This window comes from Amphiprion ocellaris, chromosome 5, assembly GCF_022539595.1.
Source record: "Amphiprion ocellaris isolate individual 3 ecotype Okinawa chromosome 5, ASM2253959v1, whole genome shotgun sequence".
Taxonomy (NCBI): Eukaryota; Metazoa; Chordata; class Actinopteri; family Pomacentridae; genus Amphiprion; species Amphiprion ocellaris.
Window position 1 is genome coordinate 5,169,864 of NC_072770.1, and position 25,001 is coordinate 5,194,864.

General features: G+C 38.4%; 2 protein-coding genes across 2 annotated transcripts; one reads left to right on the forward strand and one right to left on the reverse strand.

The window, feature by feature from the left end:
* The first annotated feature begins 4,176 nt into the window (after positions 1-4,176).
* nudt3b (nudix (nucleoside diphosphate linked moiety X)-type motif 3b) lies at positions 4,177-14,080 on the forward strand. Its single transcript, XM_023272121.3, has 5 exons — positions 4,177-4,464; positions 5,833-5,943; positions 9,163-9,207; positions 9,319-9,403; positions 9,711-14,080. Exons 1-5 carry the CDS (start codon positions 4,366-4,368, stop codon positions 9,905-9,907), a joined length of 537 nt encoding a protein of 178 aa, XP_023127889.1. The 5' UTR covers positions 4,177-4,365; the 3' UTR covers positions 9,908-14,080.
* Positions 14,081-19,351: 5,271 nt separating this feature from the next.
* On the reverse strand, positions 19,352-24,735 carry rps10 (ribosomal protein S10). Its single transcript, XM_023272135.2, has 6 exons — positions 24,634-24,735; positions 24,037-24,186; positions 21,511-21,685; positions 20,442-20,519; positions 19,726-19,781; positions 19,352-19,436 (listed from the first exon to the last, which is right to left on the reverse strand). The coding sequence occupies exons 2-6, from the start codon at positions 24,184-24,186 to the stop codon at positions 19,395-19,397; spliced, it is 501 nt and encodes a 166-aa protein (XP_023127903.1). The 5' UTR covers positions 24,634-24,735; the 3' UTR covers positions 19,352-19,394.
* Between the last annotated feature and the right edge of the window lie 266 nt (positions 24,736-25,001).

Here is a 25,001-nt window from a genome sequence, read left to right on the forward strand (position 1 = left end):
CGCTTCTCCACTGGTTTGATAGCATATGCAGTTTCATCTGAATGCCAAAGCATGATCAGTTGCTTCTCCACCATCACTGCCTATTTAGCACCACTAGTCTGACACAAAGCAGCTCATTTTATATCAATAACTTCTCTATGCATTAATCCCTTGAATTGTCTCAGCTATTTTTAAAAAATTGTGAAAAAGGCTTTCACATGAGGCTGAGTGCAAGAGGAATCTCTGAATGGCAGAGTATCAAAGGAGAATCCCTCTTCAAGATAGATAAACATGCAACAGAACAAATATATGGTGAAGATTGAATGGAGAGTGCCTTATGACCAAACAATTGGCAAACTGTCAGAGATTTTTACAACTAAATCTCACAAATTTTACAGTTGAGTCTCTGTGAAAACCTGGCTGCAGTTTATTTACTGAAAGAAGTGAGTGCCATCTTCTGGAAAGGGCAGGGACTGTATCTCTGCATCTGTGTATGAATGGTTCGCCAGAGATTTGCAAAGAGAATGGGTTGCCATAGCAACAGCAGATAGTAAAAGTGCAACCTCTTGAGTACGACCCTACACAGATATGTTTAATTGTGTAAGGCCTGCTCTCATCCTCATGAGGCAAAAGAGAAGCAGAAAGGGATGGAATAGAAGGCAGGATTTTATTTATTTAGAATTATTATTATTATTATTATTATTATTATTATTATTATTATTATTATTAATGTTAAATTATGTGACCCTTTGATGATTGATGAATTCCAAGTTTGCCTTTGCAACATGTATCACCGTCACAAGCCTTGGAAGAAGTGAAATCAATAGATCTAAGAAAACAAGTCAATTAATTGATTTGTTCATCAACACAAAACTAATCTGCAACTGTTTTCATAATCAAGCACCAAAATTCCATTGATTCTCTGGCTACTCCAGTGTGAGGATCTGCAGCTTTTGTCTGTTTTACATCTTTGCGTTTGTACTGTTTCAAGGGCAAAAAAAACTACAATTAGAGGTATCACTGTGGACTCTGGGAAAAAAAATAATGGACATGTTTGGGTATTCTATGACATTTTGTCAGCCAGGAAGGTCATTAACTAATAAACACGACTACTGGCTGATCTAAAGGATAATTAAAAATATCAATTAGTTTGGGCTGCAGAAATAAATCATTTTTGTGAACTTGCTTTGCCATGAACAACTTTAGAAGATGAGGCTGGATATGTACAATATGGTTTTTTGTAGAGAAGAAAGGGTTTCGCGAAATATCGTATTCTGTTTGTAGCCCTACACTTCTGTATTACAGTGTGTTTTTACTGCTCTCTGATAATCATCTCCCATGCAGTGAGGCCTTGGTAGTGCTGAATGTGCATAAAAGCAGTAAGTGACACCGTTTTCTTCCTACAACTAAGATTATGTTGACATGACTCCTGACTCCTCCTTCAAAAAAATACCACTGTTATTGTTATTTTAGTTTTATTACATTTATGTTAATATTGCATATTTACTGCTCTCTGTTGGCCCGGAGCAACACATCTAATTACATTTTACTTTCCTGCATCTTGTAATGTATTTTAATATATAATCAGTCAACACAGGTACACACAGGGGGTGGTGGACACAATATTATGAATACTAACTGACTGTGGTTAAAACGCTGTTTAATAGAAGAGCTGAGTAATTAGTTCAGCTTGCAATTTAAATTTTCAATAAAGTTGCAATAAATTATGAATATGATACAAAGGGGACCATGTTTCAGATACTTATTGATAATATAATCCATATATGCAGCCCAATGAAACACCACAAACTCCAGTCTAAGAAAGTTGAATCTCTCTGTAATATAGTCTCAACTCTTGTCTTTTTAAACTTCACAACCTCTTGTATTTTCATGTTTAAACCTTTTTCCAAATGGTGCATATTTACAAATTAATAAATATAAATATAAAATGAATTAATATATAAGGTTTCTTTAGACATTATGACAAATATATAGATAAACTGTCTTTAGATTGGTGGTATGAATCATAGTGCAGCACTGGGTAATGTCTTTTAGGTTTTTGTTTTCGCAGAGATTTGCTTTGCAGAGAGCCATCTGAAATGTTGCGAGATGAAGGTAAGATCCACTTCAAATGTCAACACCTGTGGGGAGAAACTTGAGAGGGAATATAAGTAAATAAGATAAGAAGAAATAGTATTGATTCCTGGTGGGAAATTGGATTGTTGCAGCAATAAAAGCAATTTAACTTTAAAAGAGAGACAGAGAAAACGGGATATTAAGATAAAATGGAGTATGAAAGAAGCAATAAAGTGGCACAAACATTTCGAACAATCAATAGAATAAACCTGAATAGGGGTTTTGTGTGAGAAATCACCATGCTGACAGTTTGTGTATGTTCACTGGGCTGTGTAGTTTCGGCATATCAATAAAAAAATAAATTTAATATTTGTATGTTTTCTTGGTTTGTTTACTTTTATACACATTTGTTTCTGATCAAATTGCCATTGAAGAGTTCTGATTCATGTCTACTTATCTGCTCTAGAGGCATTAGTTGAGCTCAGTGTGCAAAAACAGGGAGCTCACTTTTAGTATTCTGGACTCTAAAGGACAAACTCTGTAAAATTGCACCTTAGTTCTTCGTCCATACAGCATTAAAATGCTGCTGAATAACATCTGCTGTTGTATCAGTGGTTTATTTGAATGATAGCTGAGATTTTGAATGAAAGTGACACAAAGAAAGAAGACATTTTTATACCCTTTTCTCTGCAGTAACTTCAGAGTTAGTGGATGTTTGCTAAATGTGCAGACCAAATGCTTTGGTTTAAAAAAAACAAAAAAACTAAAAAAAAACATTATTTAGGGATTCACTGTGATTTTTCTATGGTTTTTCTATTTCAATTTATAATATAGTGGTTTACAAGCGGAAATTAATTCTTAAAATTTGTTGCTAAAAGCGGTTTTTGATATAATTTAGTCTAATCTAAATAATTAAAGTAGCTATTAGACATGACTGGAAATGGCACAAATGTATCACTTCTTATTTCACTTTTGGAAAAAATGTGGGAAAAGGCACATGTATTGTACTTTTAATAAATCTTAGCATGACAAGGTGGATTTTTTAAGCGAACAAGTACACAAGCTGTAACTGATGCAAATGCTGACAAGGTGAAGATTTGTACCTTCCCAGAGAAACAAAAAAGACTATATTTCTAAATGTTTCCATAGTGCAATCTTGAAGTTGTTCCAGACACATAAGTGCTCCTCCTCCTGCATGAATTTTTGCTTTTGTATGCATAAATGCAGTGGTCACCTCATTAGCTCAGAGAATGAAGACTATTAAACAGTTACTACGTTTCATTAAAAACTGCCTTGTATTTTGCCATGTACCTTTGTAAAGAAAATTTTAAAATGTTCATTTAGCCTCTGACTGATGCATGTACAGGACTGAAAACTAACATGACCATGCATTTTACGTAAAAGTGGTAATACCTGTATCGATATAAGTGATTTTGAGCTTGGTAATATTTGATATCAGATCTGAGCTGTGTGCCATTAGTCAATGTGATTTAACAGAAAAGTAATTAGTAATAATTCTGATAATTTATTAATCATTTACAGTATTTTTAAAGAAATACTGAAAACGGCACTTTAAAGATACTACTACTACTACTACTACTACTACTACTCCTACTACTACTAATAGTAATAATAACAACAACAATAAGAAGAAGAATACATGACTCACATTTTTTTCCTCTCATAATTTGTTGAAAATGACTGAAATGTAATATCAATTTAGAGGACTAATTGCTCCGTGACACCGGTACAGTCGTATATAAAATTAATTTCCTATTTTAGTCGACATTGTTGGGTCAGTTTTGAGGCTCACGTCGGCGCTGTCCATTACCTGCGGTGCTGAAACTGATGGATTAACCTTGGGTCCTATGTCGTCAGTTGGAGAGAATGCTGCTTTGATGAAGTTACATTTTAATTTACAAAAAACGGAGTACAAACTTATATCAGCCTCAAACAAGTGGGAAAGCTTGTTGGAGCCAAAACTGCCAGTTTCCCTCGCCGGCTTGCTCCAGTCAGAGCGTGGTGTAACGTTTTCTCGCCGCTCTCAGTTGCCCGAATTCTTCAATCCTCGGTACGTACATTTCTTACGCTCGCCGAGCTATTAAAGGTTAAAATACGTCGTGGGCGTAGCGGCTCCTTGTAATGGCGACCGTGCCGTAGATGTACCTAGGTTTGTGAAAATGAAGCGAAGAAGAAGTTATTTCTTTTAAGTAAAACGCCGAGGTTCCCCGGAGGAGGACTTTGCGTCTATAACCGTCATCTTCATAAGTGGTAAACTTAGCCGTACTTTCGAACTTTTGCATCCCCAAAATGATGAAGCTCAAGTCAAATCAAACCCGGACATATGACGGGGATGGCTACAAGAAGCGGGCTGCCTGCCTGTGCTTCAGGAGCGAGAGCGAGGAGGAGGTGAGTCCGGGGATGTTGCTGTGTGGAGGGCCAAGCTAGCGTTAGCAGCCGTTGGTGCTTTCAGTGTCTTCTCTGTCTGTAAGTCGATATATTTATCAACACAGCTGCTGTTTTATGCCAGCTGGAAACGATAACTCACCTTTTTCTTAGCTTCTCGTGCTGTCTTCCGAGGCTGTGCATTAAACGTTAGTTTTCACCTCGTACTTAACCAGGTGTTATGTAAGCCTCTTTAACTGTGCAGATAGCAGCCGCTGGTTTTTGTATCCAGCGTTACTTGGAACCGACCTGTTAGCTGCATGCTAATGCTAACGTTAGCATGCTAACTTGCCGTGCTGCTGCTGCTGTGGGCAGCCGGCTCTCGGCCAGCGACCACAGCCTACAGTATTGGCTGTGGTGACTGGTGACTTTATTACTCTGCACCGTCGGCCGGATAGAAATGTATGTTTAGTATTTAAAGTGATAGTCTCAAGCATTTATCTGCTGGCGTTACGGATAATCTGGCGAGCTAAGTGTATAGTGTTAGCGTAAATGCAACTGGTATTACTAGCCAAACACTGAACTGATTTGTAGCTATTAGCTTACTAGCCTAAACCAAAAGATAACCTTGTATAGATAACGGGTTAGCTGATTTACTGTGTGGTTAGGGTTGCTTACTTTACGCTCTTAAAGTGTTATGATCTGGAATATCGGCGAAATGACAAAGTGGAAACCTGCCCCGTTGTGTACAAATGTTTACCACGTAACTGTCACTACACTGCCCGCTACCTTCGAGTCGCCTCCAACGAAAACCACTTAAACTAGCCTGCTGTAGGTTATTTGAGATCAGAAGTGATTTAAAAAGCTGGTATGCAGTCAACAGCAAAGCACAAAGATTTCATTGTCGTGGAAACATTTTACTAGGGGAGCAGATGAGATGAGACATAACTAATTCCTCATTTTGGTTAGAGGCCAGATTGTGAACACCACGGGTTGTTGATTACAGGAAACGCATCAATATCACCAGCACATTGCTGGAAAGTTTTACCAGAGACTTTAGTTCACCTGATCGGCAATCAGCCAAGCCCCAGCTTTTCTGCAACTCATTGTCAGCACCCAGGACTTACCATTACCTGTATTCATACTATAGTTATTGTTGGGGAAATATTGTGATTTACGTGCTGCAGTACACAGTAAGTTATTTTAACTGCATTCACAAGATATCCAGCTGGATCACTTCAGTGGCAGTGTTGACATTTTTCAGGGTTGTAGGTGACAGGCTTACTGAATATCTTGCTCAAATGGTAGTACGCATGTAATGTGAACTCTATCAACAAGACACATTGAGTTAGATTGTATTGCCTAACCAGTCTTGTATGGGATGCATTGCAGGTGCTGTTGGTGAGCAGTAGTCGACATCCTGATAAGTGGATAGTTCCTGGAGGGGGAATGGAGCCTGAGGAGGAGCCCAATGTTGCTGCAGCTCGAGAAGTGTGTGAAGAGGTTGGTTCTGTAAATGTCTTACAATGTTATTTTATCTTAATGCAGCCTATATTGTGGATTCTTTTTCCTAACCCTAGCCTCCTGTCTGACAGAGGCTGTAATTTAAAGACCTGTAGACTGTGTACTTGCAAACTTTACTTGACTCTATCTGAAACATGGGTGTGAAAGATGCCTTTCTAGACACCATCCATAGCCAGGAATACTATTCTGAGAATGGATTTCCATTTGTAGCGTGGCAAATTAGTGAGAGTGTAGGCTCATAAGATATATTGTATTACATTTCTAGTAAATCATGCCTGTATTTAACACTGAGCCTAATACCTTGCTCTCAAAATCCATTTTGTCAATGCAGTCATCCTGTTTGCATGGACAGAGAGAGCCTAGCAACATGTAAGCTGGACCATAGCATCATGTTACAAAGCAGTGTTTAGGTGTCAAAGGAGGTCACACTGAGATTGGACGTTGACTACCCAGCGGTTGCGATGCAGCACTATCCTTTTCCACCAATTTGACAGATGAAGGAGAACAATCAACTTTTACTGTTTATACGTTTCTGACCGTTCTATTTTTACAACAGCAGTCTCATTACAGAGGTATATTGGCGAACAAAACTGTTTTTTATGGTGTATGTTGGGGAGGATAGTTAGCAATTAGTAAACAGTTATGAAGCTCATTGGAAATCAATATTCTGCTTAAACTGCCTACATCGTCTGCAGTAACTTCAGTGAGGTGTTCCTTCAATGTAAATGCTGTTCATCCCTTGAACATTATGATCAGAATTGATACAGGGCACCAAAGACACTGAATCTCACCCAGCTGTCAGCTCTTCACTGACCATATAAAGCCTATTCTCTGTGCGTGATCCATCACACTGATGGATGCTGATATCATCTCTTGTCTTGGCTCCGTGCTGTTTGGTGGCTTTGGAGGTGACAGGACACTAAGGCTCGCCAACACATTTCCACAGGGTCATAAGCAATGTCACATCAGTACTGAGGTTTGTTAAAAGTGCTAAAAGGCAACATTCAGAAAACATAGTGGTGACTTTGAGTTGCGCTCAATACATCACCATGTACTGTGGCATTCTAAGCCTCTTATTGGGCGGTGGTGTAACAGGACATATTCTAATCCTGGTCAGCTTATTCTGATGACCATATGAGTGGTGAGTGATTGCTTATGCTTATTGGCTTGGAGTCTTGCCAGGTATGACAGTGAAGACACAGCAGTCAGGAGCAGGCCAAAGGTAACCAAGGGTTCCTTTGTCTTATTTAACTGTTATGTACCTCAGCTTCTCCTTGTGTCCTAGTGATACACCCCAACCCTCCACCATGAAGACACAGGACAGCATTGCATAACTTGAAATGCAGCCTCAGTGCTGTACATCCTCTACCCGGGTGATGCCCAGTAGTCTTCAGTTACATGAATGCCTAAGCTGCTCGACATTTTCCATCTCATAAAAACATACAGGTTGACTTTTGGCCTATTACTTAATCCCTGGCACATCTTTGGGGTTTCTAGTTCTGGGCCTGTTCTTTTCCATATGATCTAGTTAAAGGTCTGAGAAGTGCAACACTGAGCCCATGGTACAGTACGTGGAGTCAACATTTATTTATAGACTGAAACTGGAACCTGAAGAAGAAGCTTCAAAGATGTCAGCAAGTGGCCTGGCTCTGGATCTCAGCCTAACCTACTATTCACCTCTCCGAGTTAAGATATCGGAGATAGTTTTCATGAGAATGTGCTAAAGGGTAACGGGCACTGAGAAATATTCCAATTGACTTTTCGGAAGGAAAGGTTGCAACATTTGTATGGCCTCGGTTTTAGGATTGTGAAAAGGGTAGCAATACCTAACAGCATAGAGGATATTCTATTGTTTGTTTCTGACCTTTCTACAAGATTTTGTAGGAGTGGCTGTCAATATGTGACAGCTAAAGCTGAACAAAGGTGTTTTGTATGTTTTGCAGCTGTGAAGTTCAGAGCTTCAACAATATGTTGATTAATCAACAGAAAATTATTTGCTATTGATTTTGGTAATTGTTTAAGTTATTGTTAAAAGCTCCAGCCTCTCAAATGTGACAATTTGCTGCTTTAGTCTGTTTTTATAAAATTTTAAGTTTAAATAAAATATGGGGTCACTTAGAAATGTCCTTATTTTTGAAAGAAAAGCTTTTTTTTCAATGAAGATAACATTAAATTAATCAAATACAGTCTACACATTGTTAATGTGGTAAATGACTATTCTAACTGGAAACAGCTGATTTTTAATGGAATATCTACATAGAAGTACAGAGGAACATTTCCAGCAGCCATCACTCCTGTGTTCTAATTCTACATTGTGTTAGCTAATTGTGTTGAAAGGCTAACTGATGTTTAGAAAACCTTTATGCATTTTTGTTAGCTCATGAATAAAAGTGTAAGTTTTCATGGACAACATGAAATTGTCTGGGTGATCCCAAAATGTTGAACAGTAGTGCATATTTGTGTCGTTGTGTCTTGGTCAGATAAAACAAGGCATCTGAGAATTGTGAGAATTGGTCTCTAGGAGATTTCTTTCCATTGTTTTATGTCTTACAAACCAAAAAGTTACTGGATTAATCACAAATGTTTTAGCAGATTTAATCATGTAAATAATCATTTGGTCTCACTTTATAATTTATGATGTAATGACATTTGTAGTTTGAGTTGTTTGGCCATCAAAGTTCAAAAACCTGATTTTTAACAAATTCTTGGCGATTTTAATCTTGGTATTTATAATTTAGACTGCCAAAATAATTTGGAGCTAATTTGGCTAAACTAGACCTCATTGCAGTGCTGTGTGATATTAATTAAAAAATGACACGCAAGACATGACCTCAGTTTTTGTATATGTTGTACTTGTGTGTTATTTGGAAAACGGAACAACAACCCAGGAATATGAAGGAGGGAATTTGCGGGGGAAAACACAATCTTATGGTGTAATGTAATCCACTGCTGCACAAACACAAACTGCAGTTTCAAAATTACCATATAAATTAAATCAATTGAGCATCTTCTTGAAACTATCTGAACAAGACACTATGAGGTTCAAAGATACAGTGTTTATTGTTAGGCTATTAGAGTGAATGCAATACATTGTACAAGTATTTTCCCTCTTTCAGTTCATTTTTCTGAAAAGCACGTAACTTTGTTTGGACTGTGGAAGTACTTGCTCATCGTTCTATCATTTTATTCATTTTACAGGCCGGTGTGAAGGGGACTTTAGGTCGCTTAGTTGGAGTATTTGAGGTGAGTTGCTGTCTGCTTGCAGTAGACTTTATTTATCTTCAACTGTCAACAAACTGTTCGCTGTGTTTGTGACTGAGAACTTAAAATATGCAAATTTTTACTCTCCCACAGAACCAGGAGAGGAAACACAGAACATATGTGTATGTTCTTATTGTAACAGAGGTGCTGGAGGACTGGGAGGACTCGGTCAACATTGGTAAAGCTCTGTTTGTTTACTTGTCAAAGTGAGGATCATACGGACAAAGTTCTCAGGCAGTCACATGCTTAACTGTTGCTCTGTTTTCTTCCCAGGCCTTAGCAATATTACCGTTTAGGGATTTTGGTGTATGTTTGCTGGGGAGATTATAGCACCAGCTTTGTTCCTACCCTTGTGATTTTTCACATCAGCTCAGTGTAACAGTACTGATAATTAGTCAAAACCTACACTAAAACAATGGGGTTTTCTTTCATGTCATCTCTTTTGTGTTAACTTTGTCTGCAATGCTTTCTTGTTCTATCAACAGGGAGAAAAAGGGAATGGTTTAAAATAGACGATGCCATACAAGTGTTGCAGTGTCACAAGCCTGTGCAGGCCACCTACTTCGAGGCTCTCCAGGAGAGTTGCCTGACCAGTAACGGAACACCGTTGGTGGCCACGATAGGTGGGGACCTCTCCCCTACCTACAGCATCAATCAGAGCTCCGTCTCGGGTATCAGATAACTAAAACCATAATTCTAACACCCCCAGGAGCTATCGCCACCACTTGCGCTCTTACTTGTGTCATTTCTCTTCTCTTCTCTTCTCTTCTCTTCTCTTCTCTTCTCTTCTCTTCTCTTCTCTTCTCTTCTCTTCTCTTCTCTTTTCTTCTCTTCTCTTCTCTTCTCTTCTCTTCTCTTCTCTTCTCTTCCTTTTCTCTTCCTTTTCTGTTTCTTTTCTGTTTCTCTTCTTTCTCTTTTTTGTCTCAATTACATGGTTTGCCTTGCCAACTCCTTTGTGCCAGAACCGTGGCACAGACTTGATGACAAGTGTTGAGTGAATAGTCTGAAACACTTTGTAAATGTAAATGTAATTTTTGGCCCCTCTTTTTTTCTTTTTACTGACAACTGCATGAAGTGTCCCCTCATTCCCCTTCCTAAACACGCCCTTCGCGTGGTGTTTATTCAATGCAAGAACTACTTTTTACTGTTGTAATGTAAAAGTGTATACTTAGTGCTTAAGCTGAAGGCTTTTGGTGGTCTTTTTAACGTTTCCTCCATTCTTTTGGTTATTTTTCTGTGAATGAATGTGCCCATTAGTGTACTCCCTTCCCTGTTGTATGGATAGGAAATATTGTCTGTATCTGAATGAACACAGTTGTGGGAAGTGACTTGTCTTGCATGAGCACTGTTATGTTGTGTCTCACTCACTAGAGTGACCTGATGCTGACTGTGCAACAGACATTTGGTAAGGTCTTTGGCTTTTCTTCATTTTTCTCCTTACTGTAGTTGTTGATGTCTTTTTAATCAGAACGATACAGCCCCTAAGTAGTCTTTCAATTTCAGTAGTCTTTCAATTTCAAGTGTCAACTGTGTTTCTCTTTTTTGGGAAGCTAGCCAAGCACTACAGGTTTCACTCTCAGACAAAGCATACTGTATACAGAATACTGTATAGCGAGTGAAAGAATGTCAACATACAATGTAAAATGAACCACCTTTCTCCTCAGTGTCTTTATCTCCTTTTAATCCCTTTTTGTTTTCTTTTTTAAACTGCATTCTTGTGACTGACTACAAAGTCTTCCTCCACATACTGAGAGGGTAGAAGTAGTAGACTCCAGAATCATGGATTTGTAATATCAAAATGCAGCACATATCACTTAAGTTATTAAAACCCATTTCCATATTTTACTCCTCACATTCAGTTTGGTTAAGAGCAATTGTTTACATTGTGTTCATAATATAGCGCGGGTGACTTTAGCGGGCACTTTTCATTATGGTCATGATTTTTTTTTTTTTTTTTTTTTTTTTTTTTTTTTTAGCCCTTTGTTCTTTAGTATTTAATCTGCATCCCCAAGAACACTCAGAACACCTGCTTGACTTTGAAAGTAATGGATCTATAATGCTGTCTTTGGCAAGATGCAGAACAAACAAGCCTTGTACAGTTTGAGACCTCGTTTTTACCATGTAAAATGCTTTTGGATACTAGTTTTATTTTCCTTTTTGTTTTTCTCTCTAACGTCTGGCAAAAGTCTCTTTAGCTGAGCTGCGTCACTTGGCCTCGATGTGGCATGAGGCAGCTGGCTCAATACTGTGAAACTGGAGGCGCTGTAGATAGCATGTAAGAGGTTTTTATTGTAAATTGTTTATTTCTGTATAGATCAAAGGTGAGAGTGCAAATGACAAAACACCTCTTACACATCTGTGAGTGCTACATGTCATTTCAACTGAGGCTGGAAGAACTGATTGAACTTGTTGCGCTGGCTTTGACGCTGTTGGGAATTTTCTCTTGAGATAGAATACAGTACATCTGAGGTTAAAGAACAAGGAACGTGGCCGTGGTTATTGGTGAGGTTAAAGAGCCTATTTTTAAGAGAATATCCTTAAATCCTTCTTTAGACCAAAACTAATTTGTAACTGTAAGGGACTCCTGTTTTTTCATCCTTGGTCAAACTGTAAAGTGAATTAAAACTGTTTCTAAACCACTACTTTGTTAAGGAATTAGAATGATGGAAATCTTTTCAAGCTAGCAGCTGTGCCACTAGCTCTAGTCAGCGCAGTTTCCCATAAAGGGTTTCTTACACTGGTCTGTCCCAGAAGGCCAGAAATAATATGAGTACTTTGGCCATATTTAAACCTGTAATAACATTTAGGTGCATTAGGAAAGAGCAGCCAACACAAAGCTGGCAACTGTTTTTAATTTGAAAATGTTTCGCATGACTACAAAATCTTGTCTACTTCCATATCCAAATATTATCAAATTAATTTGTCAGTGATGTGCTCTCCTTTAAGCTCTCAACCAGTGCATGGGAGAAATTTCTGCCTGTTTTGTCTGTTTACCTTTTTTGCACTGGGCAAACTTGTGTTAAGTTTCATAGCTGGTGAAAATACCTGCCTGCTCAACCCAAAGCTACGCTACCAGCACAGTGAGAGTAAGCATAAAGTCACATGCTGGAAATCCAAAACAAGAAGTTTAAAGATGCTAAATACTACATACTCAGGAAAAAAAGCCCCTTTTACATACAAGAAATCATGTAAACCATTATTATAGTTACAGTATAGACTTAAAACATATTACTTTACTTGGTTGAATAGTAAACTGTGAGCACCTTGTCTATTGCACCTTTAATAAATATTAAAGAGTTCACATATTATTGGATTTGACGGTTTCATTGTCAAAGACTGCCGTGCTTTGTGACTGAAAACTTAAAAAAAAAAAAAAATTCTTTGTTAGTTCAAATGTAGAGTTTACTGTCAAGTACTATAGTAGTTCCATACTATCCTATAGATCTATATGCAGAGAAAACTCATGGTTCAAAAACTGGTAAGAAACCCTTGATGGGAATTGATATTGACAACTGAATACTAGTGGAAGGATGAGCAGGATGGCTTTTTCAGCAAGCGGTGCTTGTGGAGTAGTGGTGACTTGCTTCTTTTCTCCCATTGATTGTTTTTGGTGGGCGCCACTGTCCCAGCGAATACAGCTTTGGATGAGTTGATAATATTGGCCTGTGATAATTAAACATTTTCTGTATACCAGTATGGGTGAGCTTATAGTCTAAAGTCTCCTCCAGTTACAGACTTTGAACTGATTTTACTGCTGTGTATCAGAAAGGTGTGACGGCCAAAGTCTTTCTTTATGATGCCCTGACTGGCACTTGATATGAGATTTTGTGCTGATTAGACCTTTCAGTCTTCATCTACATGTGCAATTCGATGTTTATGGGATGAACCTGTACACTGCGAAAAAGCAAAACCCTGGGTAATTGGCAATGATTGAATTTGCGCTCTGTAGTTTGATGTGGGTGACAGGTACTGTCAAAATGAATGTGAGGAGGTTTTCCACAAGTAACAGCCAGTGACTTAATTGTTGATGACGACTTGTTGTTTATCCATATTTTTTTCTGTTTGTTCTTTAATCTGTTGTGTTATTGACAAGCTAATGTCTTGTATATAGCTAACACAACACCCTTACAGCCAGAGGGTACACTTTGGCTTTATAAGAATTAGTGTCCTTTTTTTTTTTAACTGTTCTTACTAAAATTCAAACAGTTCCTGTCAAAAATAAAGTTTAGGCTGAAGTGCAGGAGCAAATTTATGAAGTAAGTGTTTCCACATAAGGACACTGGAGTTCATGTGGCGTTAACCCTTCTTCCTGGAAATTTTGGCAAATTAAATCGGCTCTTTTGTTTGACATTGAAGCTGCTTGATTTGAGCATAACAGGATGTATTCCTGAAACACCTGGAGCTTCACATAAAGTCACCTCTTTAATTTACCAAAGCTGATTGTGTCTGTTAACTGGCCCCATCTTGTGGCCAAAGCAAAAGTATTAAAAGCACATCACTTCGCAGCTTAGGATTGTAACATTCAGTTTTGTTTAGTGTAATCTTCAAACATTTTATCAGCTGAATGACTGAAAAAAAAAAACACATTGATTTATACAACGGCAACCCCCTCTTTAAAAAAAAAAAAACAAAACAACATTGCAATTGAATAACAAAGTAAATGTGTGCACTTCTAGCTGTTGGCCTCAACCTTGAAGTTTCATACTTGTAATTGTGTTCTCCAAGGTGTATGTGTCATTGGAATATTCTTCCTCCTCTCTTTTGTCATTTGGGACTGTGGAATAAAACCAGTGCGAGAAGACTGAAGATTGTAATATAAATGTGCCAACAAATAAACACCAGTATTTCACATTCAGGTCAGTGTCTTCATGTTCGTATCACAAACCAGTTTAAGTATGATGTTAATATGATGTACTAGAGTCATTTAACTCAAAATTATAATTGTGCCTAAGGAATATGCTGTAACACAACTACATTTAACATGCTAATGTTGCATTTTTTGTGACTTTATATGCTAATGGTTACAGTATGTTGTTTGTACAGTTAGTATACAACATATCAATGTACTCAACTGTGGTATATTGATAGGAAATTTGACAATTTGTATATAGAGAAAGCAAGATGTCTTTCTGAAGATCTCCTTTTGTCTCATGCTCTTAGACCTGGAGGCGACAAACTAGTCAGCTTGGTTATTAGACATTTGCTCTGGGGAAACACAGAATGATATACAACTTGCCACAGAGTGTATTGATGAGGCACATGATTCTTTTGCACTGCATCACTCAAAGGGACCGGACAAACTGCTCATAGCTGGAAAAAAAAAATGTAATTGTAGACGGTGGTAAATCAGCTCCAGAAACATGCCTTGAAACAAACAAACAAAAAAAAACTTAAAACATCTATTTGAAAGTTGAATTCTAAAGTAGAGGTTTGGTTGGTACCTAGTGCTGCAAGTATTACTCCCTGTCAGCACAAATCAGTTTTTCCTTTTACACTAACTGCAAAACAGCATACTGTTAGGACCAGTACAGTGTACAGCAAACAACTGGTCTTGTTAGAAGAGGAAAAGCACAGGTGTAAATAATATCATTAGAAATGGCTCCTTTCTATGAAGTGTTCCAGTAAACCACGAGTAAGAATGCATAATAGCTGTGGAGGTGGCTCATCTAAATGGGATGCAGCCATTGCTGTTATTAATCACCTGCTTTGACAAGTGAGGCCATCAGCTGTGAGAAAGGTCAGTGGGTACGCTGTCTGACTTCAAAGATTTCCTTTGTGAGACAGCAGACCACACAGACTTTCTAATTACAGTCTTCTAAGCTAAGCCTGTTAATAAGTATGTAGTGTGGAAACAGGACACAGCTAATGGGCATAATTTCACATTTAAACGACTTGCAAGAATGGCGTTTCCACACTTAATCTAGACCTCCAGTAAAAGCTTCTCCTTGTGCCTCTGAGGCATGTTTCACATTAATTTACATAATCTGGACACCATGTAGTATTTTATTTTTCGCTTTCTGTGCTCTATTAAACCTCAGCTAAGGTTGATGATGAACGGAGGTCACCAAAAACCAACTTACGAAAATGCTTCAAGTATGGTTTGATGGAGTGCCAGTGTTCCACAGGACAGTCGATAAGTGATGTGAGTGACAAAGCTGTGTTGGTTCTCTATCTCGCTTCACCTTCCTAATTAACCCTTTAAGACTTACCATTGTTTGTAAAGAAGTTTCACAATATCTCGTTTGGTCTAATTTCAAAAGATTTTTGTTATGTGCGTTTTACTGTTTTTTTAAAAACCCATAACATAACCCATAACAAAAAAGCGCTCTGAGACATGGTGAATGTATGAAATGTTAGTGTCCAAGTTCCCAGATTTTATTTGGGCTTTTTCAGTCATAAACAGAGTAAGTGTAACTGAAAACGAACAGCTGAAATTAATTTAGCTGTTTGGTTTCAGGGTCACGGCACATTGGCTCATCTTCTAACCTGAATAGAACTTTTGCTACAGTCATCCGGCGGGACACTGACTGGCCCATATGAGGTCAATGGAAAACATTAAAAGTCAATGCAAATATGTCATCACAATACATGCAAGCAATACGGCTGCACTGCTTTTATTTTGAAAGATCTGATAAGTAACCAAGTGCGTGACCTTAGGCCACAAGGTCACGCGTGACTTTACCTTTTTTTTCGCCCGTCCTTTCCATACTTTGCATAAGGTTTATGCGCTGATTGGTTTGTTGGTCAGCTTCAACCCGGGAAGATGTCAGCTAACAGCTAAAAAGAAAGATTGATTCCGAATGCAGAGTTTTTAACAAAGCATGGACTTCCAAGTATTTCGTCACTGAAGTCAGAGGTAAAGCTGTGGCGAACAGATCGCAGTGCTCGAGGATTATAATCTGAGTCGACATTACGAGACCAAACATGCGAAGAAGTACAAACATTTGACTGATGCAGAGCGGACGAGGACATCTGAAGGTTTGCTAGCTAAACTGCTAAAGCAGCAAGGATTTTTATTTATTTATTTATTTTTTACCAAAGCTCACACATCAAGGGATGCAGCAGTCAAGACGAGTTTTGTAATATCCTACAAAATCGCCAAAAACAGTAAGCCATTCTCTGATGGAGAGTTTATAAAAGAATGTCTGGTGGATTCTGCAGCGTTTATATGCCTGGAGAAAAAAGAAGCGTTCGTTAATGTGACCCTTTCCAGACGAACCATAACGAGGCGGGTGGAGAGCATCGCCGAAAATCGGGAGCTTCAGCTGCACAACAAAGTGGACGATTTTGACGTTTTGTCCTTGGCTCTGGACGAGAGCTGTGATGTCCGTGACACAGCCCAGTTACTCATCTTTGTACGTGGACTAACAAAAAAACCTTTGAGATGATGGAGGAGCTGACAGCTGTGCAACCAATGAAGGAACCACGACGGTGAGTGATTTGTTCACTGAGGTAAATACACGCATGAACAAGCTGGGACTAAAATGGGAGAATTTGGTTGGTGTTACAACTGATGGCTGTCCAAATCTGACAGGGGAAAATGTTGCACTTTTGAAACGGATGCAAGATAAAGTGACTGAAATAAACCCAGAACAGAAACTGATACTTTTGCACTGTATTATACATCAGGAGGTGCTGTGTAAGTCAGTGCTAAAAATCAACCACGTGACTGATGTAACTAAAGTAGTTAACTTCATCAGGGCAAGAGCATTGAATTACAGACAGTTTGTTGTCTTTTTGGAGGACCTTGGTTACCAGACAGCTGTCAGATGGATCAGCCTGGGCAAGATGCTTAGACGAGTTTGGGATCTGAGAGCAGAGATTCAAGAGTTTTGTGAGAAGAAAGGCAGGGACATCACTGAGCTCTCAGATGCAGACTGGATATCAGACCTTGCTTTTGCTGTTGATGTGACTGCACTAATGAATGGACTAAATACCAAGCTGACCAAATGTACAGCCTGGTGACCGCTTTTATGAGAAAGCTGAAGTTTCTCTCAAGCCAGTTGGAGGGCAACATTCTCACCCACATGCCCACACTGGAGGAAGTCACACCATCAGCTGATCACCTCCACAGGTACTCATCCATGTTGGAGCGCTGCATGCTGAACTTTCAAGACGATTTGAAGACTTCAAAACAGTTGAGTGAAATGCACATGGTTTCCTCTCCCTGCAGCTGCAGTGTGAATACTGCACCCAGTGATGTCCAACTTGAACTCATTAATCTGCAGTCTGATAAACTACTGTCAGAACACTTTAAGTCAGGATCACTGCTGACTTTTTATCATTCTCTCAAAGAGGAGAGCTTTCCCAACTTGAGGGATGCTCAGAAGATGTTGGTTCTCTTTGGATCCATTTATATATGCGAACAAACATTCTCGGTGATGAAGTTCAACAAATCTAGACACAGATCCTCTCTAAGTGATGATCACTGGGTGCTGTTCTTTGCATATCCAGCACAGATATTCAACCTGACTTCAGTGCACTTGTTCGAGTCCAAAACAGGCTCGATTTCTCTCACTGAACAAAGAAAAGAACTGAGGTATGTAAACAAACAAAGCTGGATGCATTTAATGCTTTTCATGGAAAGTTAATGTGCTGGTTTTGCACATTTTTGAAAATGTTTTTGTGAATATTTGTTAAATGTGTTGTGCTCCACATTGTTGGAGAATTATTGTATATCATTGTATTGTGTAATTTACTGTTTTTATTGAGATGTATTGAACATTGCTGGAAGTAGAGTGGGTAGCTGTTGTCTTTCTTTATGCTTCACTATGCTAGTCATCTTAATGTAAATTTTGAAAAAACTGACACCACTATAATAGTACAATGTTGCAATGTTGCAGTACATCCAGCAGCTGTTAGTCCAGATAAGTTGTAGTAGTTACCTCATAGCATGAGGTAACTACATGATGAACGAAAACTGACTCAAGGCAAGTTTCAAATCTCTGCCAGCTGATGGTCATATTGTTGTGGAATAAATTCTGAGTGATGGTTTACTTACTTCGTTAGTAGAAACAGTGACTGCTGAAAAGTAATTAAAGCACCTGGAAAATCAGTTTCACATTTTAAGTACCGGTATGTCTTTATGATAGTAAATATCTACAACCCAATAAGCAGCAATCATAGTTTAAATGAATAAACAAAATCTTTCATTAAATAGTTGTTCCGTGTTCCACATTTTCATTGTGTTGTTTCATTTACTGTTTTTATTGAGAGATATATGTTGAGCAGAGCTTTTAAGTGTATTGGTCCGGCCCTTAACAACCGTCAGTTTCTCATGTGGCCCCATGTGAAAATGAATTGCCCACCCCTGCTCTAAAATGTAGTGAATTTGAACTACATCACTTTTAGGACAACAGCATTTGAACACCATCACTTATCCTTCCTTGACACACTCAATGATCAACGACAAGTATTTCTACACCAGGGTTTCTGCAGAAATCAGCCAGTCAAATTTAATGCTTTTTAATGCCATTTTAATGCTAGACTGTAAAAATTTTAATGCCATGACCGTGAACACAAAAAATTACACAGGTTTGTTTTTTTGTAAAAGATGATTTTTATATGAAAACTGTCCCTACACTTCACTATTTCTGAATCCGGAAACCACCCGACCACCCACGGGCTGCAGTCATTCTCTGAATTCCATATTTTCTAGCCATTTTTGCTGGAATTTGCATTTCCCCATTTCACTGCTATCCTCCACCTGGTCCAGCCTGTCAGCCACTTTCCAAACATGCAGTTTTTGGCAATTGTACCCGACCGGCCAGAACAATTATTGCAGTGCTTCGGTATGTTTACGCAGATGCACATATCTGACGAATCGCAGTCTATAATTACATATCAAATATTTTTCTTGAAAACTGCAGAAAGAATTTCTAATGCCACTGACAATCAATTTTAATGATTTTTTATGCTATTTAAGGCCTTAATTTTCACAAAATCAATTTAATGACTATTAATGCTTTTTAATGCCCTGCAGAAACCCTTAAGTCTCACTGACTTCATGCTCTTTTGGGTTTTGTGGTCTTCATTTGTTCACTTCAGCTCCATTTTGTAAATTTATACCTGTAAATTAATTTTGCTCAGCAGAAAAAAGATTTATGAAAAACACAGAGACATAAGCTGTATTTTGATTTTCTTTATTGTACAGAAAGCGATTGTGAAATTTACTGAGGCTGCTGTCCTCTGCCACGTCCGAAGCCACCCCTCTGCAACAGAAAACGTTTGTCAATCTATCAGTCAACGCAGAGTTTGACAGAAAAATCAACTTTTACAGCTGCACCACTCAAACTTAATTTAGCTTTCTGACATTCCTTATTGAAACCCACGTACAACCGCACCCTCAACCTAACAATGTTACAGCGAGGAATGGTTTTGTTTAACTGCTCTAGAAAACATTCCTGAATTGCTGTAACTGACAAACAAGTGAACATAGAAATGCTTTTGTTGTCAGTGCATTTAGCAAAATACCCACATAAAAAAAAGAAAAGTACTTACGAACTGGAACTCTGTGGCAGCTCCAGCACCGGCCTCTGCTTTCTTGTCAGCACCAGCTGAAGGAGAATTTATGAATAAACAAGTTAGTCGATCACTTCCAAAAATATGTCTGTCAATGTGAAAATTTTCAGAAAAGTTCACCCTGAGCTATAACTGCAAAAAAAATTCTTCAAATTTTTCTGGGGCTGCAACTGAAGATCATTTCCACTATAGATTTTTTTAAACAAACTATTTTAAAAAAACAAATACAAGACAAAAAATAGTAATGTAATATCAAAATGGCAAAAACTGACTGAAAGTACGTAACTTAGAAAGATAGTTTACTTTTCTAAATGACCAACAAAAGCAATAAACTAGGCCACTTGAAAACCAGAGAGCTGTGAATACATAGCATTTTTCATTTAAAGCTCCAATTAAAACTTGTTTACACTGTAGAATTTCCTTTGGAATATACAAATTTGTATTACTGACGTCTTCTCTTGATAGTGGCTCAAACCACTGCACTTTCCCATTTGATTCTCCAGAATGAAGTGTCCCTACTACACAGAGAATTTTTAATGCATCATACCATCTTAAAAATGAACCTAATGAGCCGAAGTCACTGTTTCTATCTGCCTCATTTAATGCCTTCATGCAGCTCATTAAACCTAACAGCACCAAGACCACATAAGCAACTCAGCTGATAATGTGACCAGAATAGTTAGTGCTATACATACGGGGTGCAGCAGATCGCCTGTATGCATCTCTGTCTGCCTCTCCACGGGTAAGGCGGGCGGGCCTCTCTCCTTCCATTCCTGCAGAAAAAAAGACGACAAAACATTCAGTTCACGTTCTACTATGGTTCGCAGTTGTTCTTGCTTTTGAACAGGATTAACTTCAATATGCTTTAAAGTGAAAGCTGTTCTGCTTTAATGCCATGTGTTCTCACTGAATACAGTATGCTAGAAAAGCTGGAGTATTTATAAAACTTTGGCCCCAAGGGCTCCAGTTTGAGAAGATTATTCATGGCTAACTTCAACAAATGTGTATACTTTAAAGAGAAAGAACATAATCGTATTATGTACTGCTGTAGCAGACAGAGAATCGTATTTTATCTTGCAGGTAACTGTAGTACAGCATTTCCTTTAGGTCCAGATGAAGATCCCAGTTTGTTAAGCAGAGTATAAAATGGTATTCATCATCAGCAGTGTTGATTTTAGCTTAAATGTAACACTCAGACATTTAGTCAACAATCTCAAACATTCCCACATGCAAAGTATAACTTGTGGAGAGAAGCTTATTTAATATTCTTCATTCTACAAAACAAATGGTTGGACAACTAAAAACAAGATAAGGATAGATTCTATCATTTTCCAGGAAGTTCAGCGCTTCTCACTAAATCTGCAGAAATTCCTATTGAGATTTTACTTGTGGCTGGATTTGCAGGCTGATTTTTCTAATTGTTTTATACATGTTCTTTTGAATGACAAAAATATACAAGATGCAACACTGAGCAATGGCTGCAGCCTTTTTACTCTATGATGCTAAGCTCTTTGGAATGCATCCACTCAGCAACTTTACATCAACAGCTAATGGCTTTTGTTCCTCCGATTCCACAGTTTACAGTCTGCAGTGAACTTCCATGTCGTTTGAAAGCTAAAATCTATAGACATATGAACGCTAGTGCCACCAGCTTTAAATAACAGTCAGTGCAGCAGTTCAGGCATTTTAGTTGCCAGTATCCTGCATACTGCAGCACTGGCTTTATGAAAAATTAAAATTGCAAACATATTTTGAGTGTCTTACCCTTGGGCCTGGGCCTTGCGGTCTCAGGGCGGGTCTGACGACGCAGGGTGGCAGGCACGATCTCAGGGGGAAGGTGGAGGAAATCTCTCAGGTACTGGATACCCTCATTGGTGAGGTACCAGTAAAAATGGCGCCAGGCAAATTGCTCCTTGACATACCCACAGGACTTCAGGGACTGAAAGAAAAGCGCACACACTGTCACATCAACTACGACAACAAATCAGTGCAGAACCTCATGTCAGCACATTCTACATACCAAGTACCTTTTGTGGCTTTGTTAAAAAAAATAAAAGAAAAATCTTCTACATCCTACTTTGGGAGCACCAAATTTTAATATTCATCCACCTAATCGCTCTCTCTGATATGTAAAGCAAGTCAACTGAATTCATGGCAGGTAACAATTTGCAGGGATAATGGAAAAAGCAGTTCAATGGAAATTAAGTAAAACAACAGTATACATGAGAGATATTTTTCAAACGTGTGTCCCTTCAGGTTTTGTTGTGCTAATCACAACAGTTTGTTCGCTCTCCTAACAAACAGCATCGTTATTTTTGTCTAACTCAAATCACACTTTTGCACTGAACTTGTATTACTTTCCTGTGAATCCTTTAACATTATTGTACATTTTTGATTGTGTTGCTATGTCACAGCGCTCCTGCATAAATGTTTTGCACTTAAATTACTCCAATTAGGAAGTTACTCTCCATCATGTCCTGTTCAATACAAGTGGGAGGGATAATAGTAGGGCTGGGCGATATGGCCACAAAAAAAATCTCAGATTTTTTCACAAAAAATCCTGATTCACGATTTATCTGATTTTTTTATACGGGATACAGTTTGTCAATGTTTCCAAAACGGCAGGTTGTTTTTTGGTGGCAGTGCTTGGGCTGCCGCGGTCTTGTTCCTTTCGTAGGGAGCAACACCTCTCCCACTCGGCAGCATGCCTCTGTTTGAGGTGCTGCAGGAAATTGGTAGCACTGCTACCTTTGGTAGCAACAGCCTTTAAACAGACTTTGCAGCGAGGTGCTGTTTGTTCTGTGTCTGATGCCACAAACCTGAACCAATTCCAAATGACTGAAGATACGTTTCCTTTCTTAGGAGTAAGATCTGCACCGCTCGCCACCATGTTGTTTGAACTACGGGAGCCCAGCAGGCAGGCGTTGGTGGCGGATGTTGATGAGAAAATCAGTTTTGATTAAAACAAATCGACATTAAGTACAAAGTCGAATTAATCGCTAAAATCGATTTATCGCCCAGCCCTAGATAATAGCAATGGGAAACGACTCCCCTGTTCACTAATTACAAGTGTACTCATCCTGAGTCAACTTAAACCAACTGCATGGTAGCAGCCTTACTTGTATTTTACAGAGTATTTACTATGTCACATTATATCCATTACATTAACCTTGAATTAGCTTGGAGGGTGGCATGTGTGAGGGGTCCATACTTTTATTTTACAAACATGTTTGCAGGAAAAAAATCATTATAAAAAGCTGTTATCAGAGCTGCAGGAAACATTTGAGTGTCCCAATGCCATGATAGTTTGATGAGGATGATGACAGTTTGTGACCCATGGTTCATCAGACTTCTACACTCAAAACAATAACGCACAATGTCACTTTTAATAATAATAATAAATCCTCTGTACCTCAAAACCCACCAACGACTAACAGCAAGGTATGTTATATTTAATAAAATTGTCAACATTACACAGTTCATTGGGGTCAAAAACCGTGGACAGAAGGAACTGTCTGGGTTTCCATTGTCAAGCAGTTCTTGGACAACTCAGGAACATGCAGCTCTACTGGTAAAAATAACCAAAATTGAGCCTAAAATCACGATATTTCATTGAAATATCTTTGCTCTACGCATCTCATTTAAAAGAATTTGCCAAGATGAAGTTTTGTTGTTGCCAAATTATGTAAAAATGAAAAAAGTGCTCCTTAGTACAACTAAGAACCCATGACTGATTGTTGTGACCAAAAGACGTGACAGATATTGAGATTTTTCAGCCAAACTGCAGGTTGTGTATATCTCAAAAGGGCAGCAGACAACTATGGAAACAAATTCAAAACGCAAATATTAGAGTATCTGTAATATGCAGTGACCATTTTGAGTAATTTATCAACATTTGCTTTTAAAATGCGGCATTACAACTTTGCTATGCAGCTCTTCAGACACTGGAATTCTCTCTACTTCTGGACATGGCAGTGTTGTTTCCATGGGGGTGCAGGACTTCACAGAACAATGCAAAATGAGCCCATAGTGAGAACAAATGGGACAGGCACTAAGAAACTACCCTTAAAGTGCCTGTGATTCAGAGGATTGACTCTGATACATTCTAAACTGCAGTTTTGCTATTCAAGAATAGTCACTAGCATTCCAGGATATCAACCACTACCATGATAACTTTGTACGACGTGTCTGTCTAGTACTTCGATTTACACTGGCTGTATCCCTGCTATTACCAGATGTACAGTCTATACTTCCAGTCATCTTAAAGACTTTCATCCTCCAGTGTCTCACCTGCATCGCTTTCATCACATGAAGGTTGGGCACATTCTTGTCAGCAAGCTCGGGATGCTTGGCCAGGTGGACGTCTTTCTTGGCCACCATGACTCCCTCCTTGAAGAGGAGCTCATAGATAGCAATGCGGTTCTTCTTGGGCATCAGCATCTGTGTTCAGAGACAAGTTGAACATCAGTTTACTGACAGCTTCCGTTAGCCTCCACGATAAGAATGCTAACTGGTTAGCATGCTAAGGTACCACCAGTGATGTAAAACAAAGCAGCAGGAAGCCAGTAAACAAACGCCTAATTAAATCGCCACATTGATGTTGTTCTTTTAATGCTTACATCGCCAAATAGACAATTTTAAAGACATTAAAGCTGCCGAAAGTGGCCCGCGTCAAGGGAGAAAGATGGCAGCCATTCGTGAACACCAGAGCCGGGGTTACTTTCCCGCTTCTAAGCCTAATATCCCCGATTTTAACGCGTTTAAGGCTAAAATGCGGTTATTTTTCAGTGTGTAACTTTAACAGCAATAGATTGTCAAATTCTAATATTGTACAGAGGGACAGATGTTGAAGATATATTCGGATTATTTCGCCGAGTCTCACTTTACCTTTCCACTTGTTCAGGAACCGGAGCTGGAAGGAACGACTGTCGTTGATCAGGAAGTGTTAAGGTCTCGGTGCGGCCTGAAGGAGAGTGTCGCCCCCTGCTGGAGTGGAGAGGAAAATCAGTATCTTCAATGAAGTACTACTACTACTAACTACTACTACTACTACTGCATAATAATAATAATAATAATAATAATAATAATAATAATAATAATAATAATAATAATAATAATAATAATAATAATAACAATAATAATAACAATAATAATAATAATAATAACTATTATTATTATTATTATTATTATTATTATTATTATTATTATTATTAACAACAATAATGATATTATTATATTTAATGAAACCAAGCAAA